Below are 13505 nucleotides of genomic sequence, written 5' to 3'. Positions count from 1 at the left end.
ACACTATCTCAAATGCTCACACTTTTCATCTGCTGCAGGATCGAGAAACAAATAAGCAGGTTTCGAGGATGGTTACCTAGAAAGCCAATGAAACTGGACAAGGAGACACTGCCTGATCTGGAGGAGAATGACTGCTATACTGCTCCATTCAGTCAACAAAGGATCCATCAGTGAGTGTTTTATTATATCTTAATTACAAAATGAAAACTTATCCTTCTGGATTCACCTTGGAAAAAATCAGTTCATGTCTTAGTGCATTCAGATTAGTGCTTTGTCACAAAAAGAGAGAGGTAGAGTCCTGAGAGAGCATAAAGTCCATCTACATTTCTAATAATTAAAGGTACAGCTCAAAGCTAAAGGAAATCAATGGAAGAGTTCCTTTTAATTCACTAGAATTTCAATTATGTCCCTAAAGTAGTAAGATGGCTAATTTTGGGGTCATTATTGAAGCTGTTCTGTGTCTTTTAAAGATGTGACTAAAACTTCTAATGTCAGCATTTCTATGACTTTAGCATAATCAAAATTAGTCCTAAAACCTGTGACTGGAATAAATCTGATACTGCATTTCATACTTAACTACAACTGTAGAATAAACAGAATTCTAAGGAAAGCAGAGACTGTTGTTTGGTTTTCACTGTCTTTTAGGGAAGCAAAACTGCTTGCAAAATGGCAGTGTTAAGACCTGTCAGTGACACTTGTCCAAGCATACCAATATCACTGCTCTTACCCCAATGTCACTAGAGAAATCATTTGACAACTAGAAGCCTTTATTAACTTGGAAAATGCAAAACAGAAAAAGCCCTAAATGACTCTCAGATCCCATGTTGAATTTCAAGGATGTTGAACTCTGGAGAAAGAGGATGCCTTATGGGTAGTTACAGTGTTTGTGGTATGGGAAACAATCATTGGCTAACTGCAAATAAAATCACAAAGAATATACAGCAGTGACCAGGGTGCTAACAGAAGACACAGAATGAATTACAGGCAGCTTAAAATCTAAAAATCTGAAATATGTGATTTTATTCAGAGAAGCCAAGGTAGTGTGATGCTCTTAAGTGGCTCACTTTAAATGAACAGTTTTTCAGAATTGGATCTATTAGCTGCAATAGGAATTAATTGAAATAGAAATGAAATAGACCTCCTCTTCTATAAGTTTGGGGTTTTTTTCCAAATACAGCAGAAAACCAAAACCAGGTGCAAATCTTCAGTAGAAGTCTGCTCCTAGCACCAGCCACCAGCCAGGGTTATCTCCACTGATGTCTGTGCCCTGAATAGACATCAGGTACAGATTAGAGAGTCTTCTGATACTTGAACAAAAAGATGGGAGTTATTGTGCCCTGCAAGATGAAAAGTAGGTGCAAATTAACTTTAGAATAGACCAGTAATAATAAAAAATTAAGAAATTGGAACTTCCTGATTGGTATTTTTAATAATAGTAATATTAACTTCCTTTAAGATTACAGCACATAAGGAGAATCAACATATACAAACGAGTAATTTTTCATTCTGCCTTGCTCACATTTGCATTGGTAAACTGACAGGAAGGGTTTGTTAAATGCTGTGGTAGCTCAGTTGGCATTCCTGCTGTTGTTTGACATTTCTTTTACATCATTGCAGACTTTAAAGCTGTACTCCCCAGCAGGCCTGACATTTTCTCTTTTGTTTTCTATATAATCTTTGTTTCCTTTTGTGTGGGGACTGCTAAAATATTGGCTGAGCTGCCCTCCTCCCAAAACGTGCTGGCTCTGACAGGATTCTTATGTTCCTGTCCTGCTCCAGCCTGTTGGCTGTGTCTGTTTACTCTGCTTCGCTAGACTTTTGAAACATAATGACTTGTTCAATATTCATTTAGTGAGTTGCATGCAGGTGTTTTAATTGTTTCAAGAATTTCAGGGTATGTTGGTAAGCAGAACATTTCATGAGCATCTTTAGTGTGTGCTTTTAATCTGTGATTGTGGAGTGCAAGTATTTAATAATTGGAAATGTAGAGTTTAAAAGAATGATTTTATTAGTATCAGAAGTATATTATGTTGGGGTTCACTGATTTTGTACAAATTACTGCTTGCTTTGAGCAAATTGTAGCTTCTTCCAAGAAATACATAAACATTCTGTTGAAAGCCTCTATAATGAGCCACTAGTAAAGATGCTCACCTATCCCCATATATGTGGGGAATATGTATGTATGTATGTATGAGTAGAAATGGACTTTTTTATTTATCTTTATTTCAACACATATTAACTGATGTATCAGTTACTGTGAAGTGCACCTTATTTGTCTGAATCACTTGTGCCAGTTGAGGGTTTGATCACTATGAAGATGATTTCTCTTTCACCTCTGCCCACTAGTAAGGGTAGTAACCTTCACAATTGCAATGCAGTGGCAGTGGAGGCTATGTAATTGTCATGGTCAGTTACTTGTGGAGTTACATTGTCTTCAACAAGTACATCATCCTGTAGGCTAGAATAACAGTGACAGTCTCTTCTCTGCTCTTGAGCATTTAGGTGTAGCTCTGTATCTGCTTCCATCACACAGTTGTGCCAAAACCGGTTCAGAGAGAAGTCCCAGGCCCACATCGATTCTCAGCAGGCTGACCTCAGTGTTGTTTAAGACTTCAGCCAACATAGGGGCATTTTTGAAGACGATAAATGTTTGTAACAAGTTGAGTTCTTGAAGTCCTCAGAGAATTGAAAATAAATTGAATGCTTTCAGTCTTTGTGCACTGTGTTAGGTTGGTAGCTGAAAAATGTCACTAGTGTCTGCTTTTTATCAGATTGTATGTTCAGATTTTGAATTTCAAGTTTATAGTAAAAGATATAAAATTTCCTTGCAAATCTGGGATGCTAACTGAGAAGAAGAGATGGATGGGAAGTACATTAAACTGTTCTTTAATAGCCACTGGAGCCTGAAGCATATAATCACTCTTCTAATTGCATTAACAAGGACTTCTCTGGCTACTGAATACTGTATTTCTGGAGAGCAAGATATGTGCTTTTGCAAGTTGAACATATCTAGGATTTCAGTGTTGTCATAAATAATATTTCTTCAGGACACACTGAAAAATTTCTTACTGGCCATGCAGTAAGTCATTCACAAATACAACTTGGAAGGATAAATCTCCATAAAATTGGTTTTCAGGTAAGATCTCTATCCTCACTGTAGGTTTTACACATAGCATAGCTGGAGAATTCTTCCTTCTTTCCTGGTTTTATGTGCTTTTAATTTTCTAAAATTTATTCCTCAGATATTTATATGAGCTTGTCCATGTTTCGTGTTTGTCCAGATATTGCAATATTGTGATTTTAGCCTGGAATTCCTTAATTTTTACTTTCTTCATAGCCTCAGACCTTTTTAATTTCATCAAAGAATAGGTAGTTTATCTTTTTTTGATCTAGTCACAGTTTTCACATCCAGGTCTCCAATATGATACAGATGATGTTTGTAACATGGTCTGAGTACAGTCTTCATTTGTGATAGCTGCTTTGAAAAGCATGGAAAGACAGATGACTGACAATACTTACAATACAGAGTCTGGGGAGAAAAATTAGTGAAGACCAAAACCAGCAAGGCCTGATCAGAACTTTTGTCAATAGGAGTTAATATCTGAAATATTATAGAATCATAGAACCATAGAATAGTTAGGGTTGGAAAGGACCTTAAGATCATCCAGTTCCAACCCCCCTGCCATGGGCAGGGACACCTCACACTAAACCATATCACCCAAGGCTTCATCCAACCTGGTCTTGAACACTGCCAGGGATGGAGCATTCACAACTTCCCTGGGCAACCCATTCCAGTGCCTCACCACCCTCACAGTAAAGAATTTCTTCCTTATATCCAATCTAAACCTCTGCTGTTTAAGTTTCAACCTGTTGCCCCTTGTCCTATCACTACAGTCCCTAATGAATAGTCCCTCCCCAGCATCCCTGTAGGCCCCCTTCAGATACTGGAAGGCTGCTATATTGATGTACAATGAGCATGTGCAACAGTAGTAGACCATATTGATGGTCTTTTTCTTTCTTGCATCTTTCTTTCCCATTCAAGTGGAAAAGGTCAGATGTGGAGAAAGCCTAGCTTTCAGAAAAAACCTACATTTGTTCTCAGAGGCACAGCTAAGCATTCACTCTCCTTCCAAAACAGGCAAAGAAATGTATGTCTGTTAGATCTGCCTGCAACTTTCACAACCTGGCTTCAGGTTTTCTTTTAAAGAGATTATGGCATACCTTATAGGTATATCGCTAAATTATCAGTACAAGATAAAACAAAAAATCGGTTTATTTCCTAAGTGATAGGAAGTCTCTTTTTGGAGGAAAGAAGCTCTGCCATTGCATTCCACACAATATTCTGGAATTGTGTGGAATGCAAAACAATAATATTCAAGATAGACTTCTGAGAAGTATCTGTCTTCCTCAGCCACAGCTTGGGAAGGGCTTTATTTATGCCAAAGTGTTTCTTCTGGAAATTATCAGTTACAAGAATGCACAGTTCACAATATGTGAAAAAATGTTTTCCATCAGGCAATGATGATAATCAATTATTTTTCTACTACTACTTACTTATTTTATGCAGTGAGATGCTCGTCAGTTGGGATTAGGAGCAGTAGTAATTAGTTCCAGTTTCTCAGATAGCTGTATACTAGCTACAAAAATGTTTTTTAATCACTGTTTAGAGATTTCAAACTTTATATCAAGAGCTATTTCTCCTCTTGTTTTTTTCTTTTCTTCCAAAGGCGACAGACTCTCTGGTTAAATATTAATCCAATATATAATTGAATAAACCACTTAAAATAAACATTTATTACTTCAGTGAAAAATAGGTTGAAAATTTACATGATTAGGAGGACTAGGACAGTATCTGGATTAATTAAAGATGCCCTGTGTACCAGATGTTAATGAGTTATTCTCATTTGTAAGATGTCCCCTTGTGCTACATGAGGATGTTATTCTCTATCTTTGTCAGATATCTAAGATATGTGCCTCTCAAGATGGAGTTACATTTTAAGCTGTCTCCAATGCTCAGTCTGGCCTTAATAAATCCCATCTCTAACAAGATTATCTTTGCCCATGTTCTTCTGAGCTGCTTTACCCCAAGATCATGGGTGGGTCAGGGAGCTGCTACCACTGGAGATGAGGTACAGGGCTCTGTAGACACTTATTAATTTTGAACCAGAATGGTCATTCTTGTGTTTAAATACATTTATGGTATGATAAATATACATTTGCAAATTTTTGAAAGCAGAATCAGTTCTTCTGTCAGATTCCTGCTCTTAAACAAATCTTTATGCAACCAAACTTGGAAATGTCCTGGTGTTTTAAATTCTCTTTATTTCTGGAAGTTTTAATTGCCTTGAAAACAGAATGAAACAGGGCATCCCTGAAAAATACATAAAGTTTGTTCTATCTCAGATGAGTATTTGTGACTGAACCAGTTTAAACTAAGAAGTGATTTGGGTAACAGAGTGACCTGGGGAGGAAGGGCAGAGGAAGGCGGAGAATTCAGCATTTTCATGACTCTGTTTTACTCAGCAGTTTTGAGGCTGTGATGTGCCAAATCTGAAACAGAGGAAGCTACTAATACTTTCTTCATACCAAAGTGATCCTGGTTTAGACACACGATGTGAAAAATCATTAATAAACATTGCCTGTAAGATTAACAAAAAAGTCAGCTGCAGCCTGAAAAGGCAGAATGAAAACAAACAGTGATAATTATACACCCATTTTCAAACAAACTACAGGGATGTGTGGTGATATTCTCACTGGAATGCTGCAGGCTCATCTTGTTGCAGCTACTACAGCTGATGATTTTCTTGGATGTTAAATGAGGTAAAAACCTGCAATTGCTTCAGCCAACAACAGCTAGCTACCACCACTGGTTTGCCTGGGAGTGCAGCGTTGAATGTTTCTCCTGTACTAAAGAATATACTTCTTATTATAGTGTTTACTACTTCAAATAACACCTGTGCTTTTAGTTGGTGCTGCTTCCAGCAATTGACATTTGCTTGGAACATATCTTTTAACATGGTGAATATCAGACAAAATCATAGAAGGGTTAAGGTTGAAAAGAACCTTAAAGATCATCTAGTTTGAACCCCTCTGCCACAGGCAGGGACACCTTTTGCTAGACAGGTTTCTCAAAGGCATCAAATGTTTCATTGTATGGAGATCTTGTGGAGTGAAGATGGACATTCATGTGTATATGCATACATCCTTACTTTGCAGCTTTGCAACGAGGCCATGGTGTTCAGCTTTTAGCTTGTATGTCTTACCAGTAGAGCAGAAAATAGCCTTTCCTTGCCTTTGCTTGCTCCTCAAAAAAAAAAAAAAAAAATGAAAAGTAACACTTTTTTTTTTCAAATGGGTGTTAGGCAAAGATTCAAGAGCTGAATTTACCCCTCAAGGGTTTGTGCAACCTGCTAGATTACCAAGGAGAATGTATGAACAGGAATTCATTGCTAGTTTGCTCTTGGCTGCACTCACATTAGAGGGTCTTTGTTATCCATGGGAAGATAGCTGGAAATCTCCAGTTCAGAGTCTAATTAAGAAAGGTACAAATAGAATTTCAAAGCAGTTAACCTTCACTGACTCTCCATGTCACTTACATCATGAATGTAAGGGCAATGTTTTCACAATGACATTTTTAAGCGGGGCATTAATTAAGAATCAACTCTGGAACCTTTCCTGCCAGAAGTGCTCTCATTATCTTCATTTGGATTTTCCTTTTGAGTAAGGACTTACAGGACTAGGCCAGTGATTACAGATGTTGTGAAACAAATCACTGGCTTTATTACATTAACTTCATGGGTAATAAAAATAATAGTGTGTTAATCCTCACTCATTTTTTATCTTATAAATGAGGTGACAAAGTGATCAAAACCTTCAATTGACTAAACCCTTACTAAGCCTAGAAAAAGCTCTTTGCTCTTATGAATATTCAAACCGGTTTATGTATTGAAATTCTAACGAGGACAACAGACACAGAACAGGTGAGGAAACTTCCATCTGAAAGCAACAAGGCTTAAAACCTCTCTAGAAAGCCTCTGCCTTATGTAATTTATAGCTCAGTAATGTCTGATGTTTATGTACAGCCAGCTTGGAAGTGTCTTTGGCTGTGGCTCCTCTGAACTGAAATTTGAAGGGTGAGATTCTCCATAGACTGAGGAAGTCTTTCTACTCTGAATTCCTCATTGGATGCTGGAGATCATGAAATAGCCTTGATGGCTGTTCTATGCATATGGATTTACCACCCACACTCTGAAAGAAGACTGTCTGAAAAGAACACAAATGTTTTGGAGAAATAATGCCCATGAAGAATAGGAGAGAAGGGTAGTGGAAAAAAGGAAGTCCTACACTGAAGTGCATGATACTTACCTGACAAGAGCAATTCCTGTGATTTTTGAGGTAAACCTTCCTGGTATTGTTCTAATTTATGTCAACATCCAAGTGAGATGTTGTAATACATAATTACAACTGCTTGAGATATTCTCAGCCTTTCAATGCCTCCCACTCATGTCTGCCTGTTCTTGTTTCCTGTGCCAGATGTCCCTTCCCCCTTGGTTATCGTGATACTGCTCTTTCTGGGGCTACTCTACAGACACTTTCACAAAAATTATCTAAGTATTTGACTTAAACCTTGTGATTTTTATATTAAAAAAATAGGTGAGAATTATTTTTAACTTTTGCACATGCAATTCCATCCCAAAACTCCTTTTTGGTAAACTGTAGCATCTCTTCTGCATCCATGTCTCCATGAAAAATGTTGGAAAACACTGAAGAACATGCCCTTGGCCAGCTCTAGTCATGATGAATTCTCCTTCTCCTCTCCTCCTCCTGCCATCAGATGTATTACTGGCACAAGGATAGGCAGGGCAGAACCTCTGCAGCACTTATACATGTGTTTTAGGACTGCTTTATCTTGTTCTGGCAGTTATTATACTGAGATGTTGACATCTGCATCACAGACACATGATTATTCCTTCTTGGCCATGTGAAATCAAAAGCTATAACACAATTGCTAAATTTACAAATGAATGCAAATGACAAAAGTGCTTCTTTAAACAGGTAGTTCTTTTTTTATAAGATCACATAGTGTTTGATTTTTTGCCCCTTTTTCATTCATGACTCATGAAAATAGAAGTGACTGAATCCAGAAAAACTTGTTTGGAGAAGTTTTGAAATAACTGCATGTAGTTGCAATATAACATAGCTGTGATAACAGATGGAAAAATAACTTTATATGACAAGGAAAATCGACTAACATTGTTGGTGCTAGCTGGATCAATGTTACTAGTTTCTCAGATAAAGTGATTCATTTTTCAGTTAATTCCTACAGGAACTCATAGCTAAGTCAGAAAGAAAAATTACTGTGCTGTTTTGATTTCATAATTTATCTTCACAGTTCTTTAACATTCAGTGCAGTCTGGGAGGTGAGATCTTGGAGACAAAAGTCAGACATTAAAAAAAAATGAAACAAAGTGGGAAAACCACTAACTGTTAGTTTCTCCTTTACTACTGTCTTTTAATTTATTTGTGCTGCCACTAAAACAACCTATACTAAAACAGAACACCATCTTTAGCTGGAAGTAATGCTTTTCTGTCTGCTTCAGAGTTTAGGTTGGCTTTTCATTTGATTAAGCATTAAGTCTTGTGTGGTGACAGTATTTTCTTAACAAAATCCTAGTTATTATTTTGCATACTGAACCCTTTCAAATAAATTTGGTACAGATGTAGCTGTCTCAGAGATAAGCAGAGTCTTTATGAGTATCAACAGCTTGAAATGGAACAGTTGCTCAAAACAGTGTCTATACAGAAAAGGCAGTGGCCAGTGCACACGAATGTTCTGTGCTGTTTGGTAGCAGTCCATTGTTAAATTGGCACACACTTAGTGGTCAGCCAATATGCATAAATCAAATCACCTTCACTATAGGGTGCTGTAGGGTGCTGTAGGATGCTGTAGAACATGTAGGACGTTGGGATTAGTAGAGATGTGGAGGAAGCAGGAAGTACAGTACTGATGAGATTGTGGACACACAAATGACCTGTAAGTATCTGGGGTGGAGTAGGAAAAGAGACATGAGATAGTAACCTCCAAATAACAGGTTTCATTAATTATGGTGCTCTTGGAGCAACTTGTCTTTTATACCTCTACTTTGGGAATTACTTTACTATCTGCCTTTGAAGCCAAACATAAGGAACTTACAGGTTGCCTTGTATGGAAAATTCAGCAGAGAATCTTATTAGTTTGCAAATTTTTGTGTAAGTACTTTGTAATTTTCAGTGAATTATCTAAAAGCAATGTTTAACATAATGAATACTTAGGTATCTTTGAGATTTCTTCAGACTTCTCCATGTAATTCTTTGTTAGGGAATGAATACTGTTACTGACATCGTCTCATTTAATCTGGTGTCCTTTAATCTTTCTTGCACTTGCTCACATAGTGGAGATTTTTAGTGTGCTGTAGAATGTAATGGAACTCAGTATTTGCTTTCAGTGTGCTCCTGTATGTTCCTGAGATGCCTTTTGTTTGTATTTTTATATAGCTTCATCATACACAACAAAGAAACGTTCTTCAATAATGCTACAAGAAGTAGAATTGTACACCATATCTTACAAAGAGTGAAATATGAAGAAGGAAAAAATAAAATTGGTAAGTGCTGAGCAATGTGCTTTTAAACATGGTTACTAAGTCCCACCAGAAAAAAAAGAGAAGTCTGCCTGAACTTATAACAAACTCTTCTGCTTCCTTTTTAATCACCTCAGTTTTGATCTGTTTACATCTCACCCACTGATTTTGTAGGGGTTTTGCCTGCAAGACCTGATAATTTCCCTGTAATATCAGGCTGCTTTCACAGGCACGTATGTCACCACATGGGATTTGTCACTTCTGCAAGGAAAGAGAATGACTTAAGCGAGAAGTATTAAGAACCCTGGAGAAACAGATAGACTCATGCAGAAAAGCTTTCTTTCCTTCATAAAAATGTGCTTGAAAGGATAGCAAGATTTGTGCTGCTGTACATCTCAGTCTATAGTGCTTCTCCCTAAATACCTCTCCACCTCTAAGGGAGATGGAAGGTTCTGCTTCTCTGTAGCTACTGTAAGTCAAAAGGGAGTTAATCAGTGAACATCCTCAGGATGCAACACATAACAGTGGCATCACTTTCAGATGGAGGTTGGAGTGGACTTTTGGAGAGGCACATATGCAGATCTAGGAGAGCAGGCAGTGGCTGAAGAGGTATGGAGTACAAAACATTGTCCATCTTCTGTCTTGTGATGGAGGACATACTGCTTGAGTACCAGATAGAGACTGGGGAATCACAGAGAGGCAATCCCCATAAAACTCTGCAGCCTACTTAATTTCCTTGCTGTTTAAACCCTGTTCTTCCTCAAGCTGTAGAGAAACATCCCAGAACTTGTGTCTTCTTCAGTTCCTGGGATGAAGGCTGTAATAACTCAGAGCAAAGGGGAGAGAAGAAAGGGAAGAATTCATGCATGCTTGCAGACATTGCATCTACCACACACACTAGCAGTCCCTACCTTCCTCAGGAGTCCAGACTCCCTCACATATCTACTTGAGTTTATATCTATCATGAACACAAGTTTGTGCTGATGGCTGGGCAGAGCAAAGCTCTGTACAAGTTTTGCTTTTCTGCCAGAGACTGTGGGAGAAAGCATGCTCTGCAAGCAGATACTAATGCAATCACTGAAGTGTTATCTGTGTTGAATTAGTACTTCTCATTGCTGTGTTCTTGTTGCTATCATTCCCCTGTGAATTAGGAAAAGAATCAGGACTCTTTGCCTTTCAGTCAATGGGGCTTCAGGCTGGTAGTACCAGTATTTAGTTTTGCATTGCCTGATAGCTGTTCAGTCCTATTTTGGTAACTTTCCAAGTGACAAGTGCCCGCATCTCAGCAATCATTCATTATTTCTTTCAAGGTTCTCATTAAAGAGGGACAAGGCCTGACCAAGTGGGGTGTACAATTACTTTTTTTGTGCCAAATAGCAGTCCTTTTGGCTCAGGTTCAAATGTATTTTCTGGTCTTACACTGCTGCAGCCTGTCTTTTTCCTGTTCTATCTCTTAGTCCAGCAGATTTTATAAGACATAAACTGAACATGTTTTACAATGTTGCTATCAGATTATGATTTCTAGTTGCTTTACTGGCCTGCAGTTCAAAAATACAAAGATCTTCTCTGAAGTTTTTGGCTCCCACGAAAAACAGCTTTTCATCTAAATGGCTTCCTTACACTGCAATTTATGGAGTCAAACTTCAGTCCTGGCTTAAGGTCTTGATTTCACTGAAGTTACTCTAAAGATGGATTTGACAAATGAATCTTTAAACTTCTGACGTAATAAATGATAAAAGATGATTAATCTGTGCTTACATTATATATTAGTTCATCAAAATTTATAAAATATTAACTTTTCTACATTTATCTTTTACTGTCAATGTGTTTCAAGCTTCACTTAGCCAGCTTATTATGAAAATGTGTTTTGCTTTTTTTGCTTAGTAGTTTTTCTGGTCCTGTTGGTAAATAATTGGATGCTTTTGATTCTTAGGTCTGAATCGATTGCTCAGTAATGGCTCCTATGAAGCTGCATTTCCTCTTCATGAGGTATTTTTCCCATTTTTTTTCTTTTTGAACAGACATTTCCCACAAAAATTCTTAGTTGTGTAATCATTTATTCTCAATCTTATTAATGCTATTACCCTCTTGCATTCTGTGTCTGGGTCTGACATCCATCCCATTTAGTAATGCTTTTTTCTTGAATGTTCTTTCTTGCAAAAAGAGATGAGAGTGTTGTTTTGGATCTGCTCTGTGAAAAGTATTTGGGTTTGATAAATTGGTATGTTTTCACAGGGAAAATTATCATGCTGTGCTTTTCTCTTCAGGATTCTCCAGTTTATAGCCTTTGAGTTGAACACCATTTATCATAAATTTCTTAGGAAGAAAAATCTCAAACCTTACTGAAGTCAGAGGAAATTCTCCTTTTAATGTCATATTTAGCTTTTGGAGCACAAGCATGGAGTTTGCATAACTTGTGTTATCCATGCTGCTACTGCAAGAGATTTCTTAGATATTCTTTTTTGCTGCTGCTGTTCATTAATGTCCAGATTTGTGTTGTAGGGAAGTTACAGAAGTAAGAATTCAATAAAAACCCATGGGGCAGAAAACCACAGACACCTGCTCTATGAGTGCTGGGCTTCCTGGGGAGTGTGGTATAAATACCAGCCACTGGATCTCGTGAGGTAAGACTTTCCTGCTGTTATATGTCCCATAGGTGCTTTGAGCATAACTTATCTCTTATAAATAAAAAAAAACCCAAAATCACAAAACCAAAACATGAAATTCTCAGTTGAATTACGTTGTTTTTAATAAGTGATCCTGAGGTCATGGGAATTCATTGATGCAGCTGTAGGAGGAGTTGAAAGTGAAGAAAGTTTCCATCTAGAATCCTTGTCACCATGACTTCCAATGAAGGGTTTGCAGAATATTTAAGAGAACAAAAAAGAGGAAGCAAGAAATCTGGAGGCTGGGAAGACTTGGTTGCATGACTGTCCACTGAAGTAGTTCTTCCTCCTCAGAGCATGGCTTGGTGAAAAACAGGCTCTCACTGAGTAGACCTTCCTTTCTACTAAAAAGCAGCCATGGAAGGAACCCTAGATGAAGTTTAATGATGCTTACAAATGGTACGGAGTAGAGTTTACAGAGTGTGCTATTGAGTTCAGCAGCAACAGTGGTAGGTGGATAGAAGTCTCTCCAGTAAGAGAGTACACCTCTCTTAAACCCAGTCCAGCTACATCACCACAGCCTCAATTTGTATTCTTCTTGGAAGAAGCCTGCAAAGAAGAAACATTGAGAAAGCCTAAAAGTGATTCCAAATTCTTATAGCCTTTTAAATATATTTTCAAATAGGCTTGCATGTGCTAATGGATTGTATATTTTTTATGTATATAGAGAGAGACAGAGCCTTTACTGGTCATGTTGGCAGAAGTATTATTGGGCATTGATGGACTTTTCCTACTTGAAGAGAGGCACATGAAGCTACAAGAGCGTATTAATAAAGTCTTAAGATGTATGGAGATCATAGAAAATGTTAAGATAATGGCCATTGGGAAGGGTCATATAGAGCATGCAATTGGTCCAGCATGTTAATTTCCCCTTTTATAAGTCCTGTAACTGACAAAAACCTTTGTTTTTCTAGATTCTCAAAATTGTTTCCAGATTAAAGACTTGTAGAGAGTGGCCCTGGAGATGGACAGTGTTATTGACTAAGGCCATTTCATTAAACAGGAGATGTTCAATTTCCATGGATAAAAAGTTCACAGAGAACTGTAATTAAAAAATTTTACTGAGTCATATAATCTTTAAAATGCTTTAGAAAACAAATTAAAGTATTTGAACCTCATAACTTAATCCTGAAAGCTTCTTATTTCTTTTTTAATCCACTGGCCTGTACAGAACTACAGAATTTGTGTCACACTATGAAAATTGTTCATTTGCAAAGGAGCC

At 37.5% G+C, this 13505-nt stretch overlaps 1 protein-coding gene across 1 annotated transcript in view; it reads left to right on the top strand.

Annotated features, from left to right (window-relative positions):
* Nucleotides 1-13505, top strand: part of ANO4 (anoctamin 4) — a 209844-nt gene that overhangs the window by 152066 nt on the left and 44273 nt on the right. The window contains 4 exon segments of the mRNA XM_031044913.2: nt 39-170; nt 9535-9641; nt 11551-11606; nt 12120-12241. Of these exon segments, the coding sequence (XP_030900773.2) occupies nt 39-170; nt 9535-9641; nt 11551-11606; nt 12120-12241 (417 nt within the window).

This window comes from Melopsittacus undulatus, chromosome 5 (genome assembly GCF_012275295.1).
Source record: "Melopsittacus undulatus isolate bMelUnd1 chromosome 5, bMelUnd1.mat.Z, whole genome shotgun sequence".
NCBI classification, from domain to species: Eukaryota; Metazoa; Chordata; class Aves; order Psittaciformes; family Psittaculidae; genus Melopsittacus; species Melopsittacus undulatus.
This window is presented reverse-complemented; position numbering and strand designations above follow the sequence as displayed.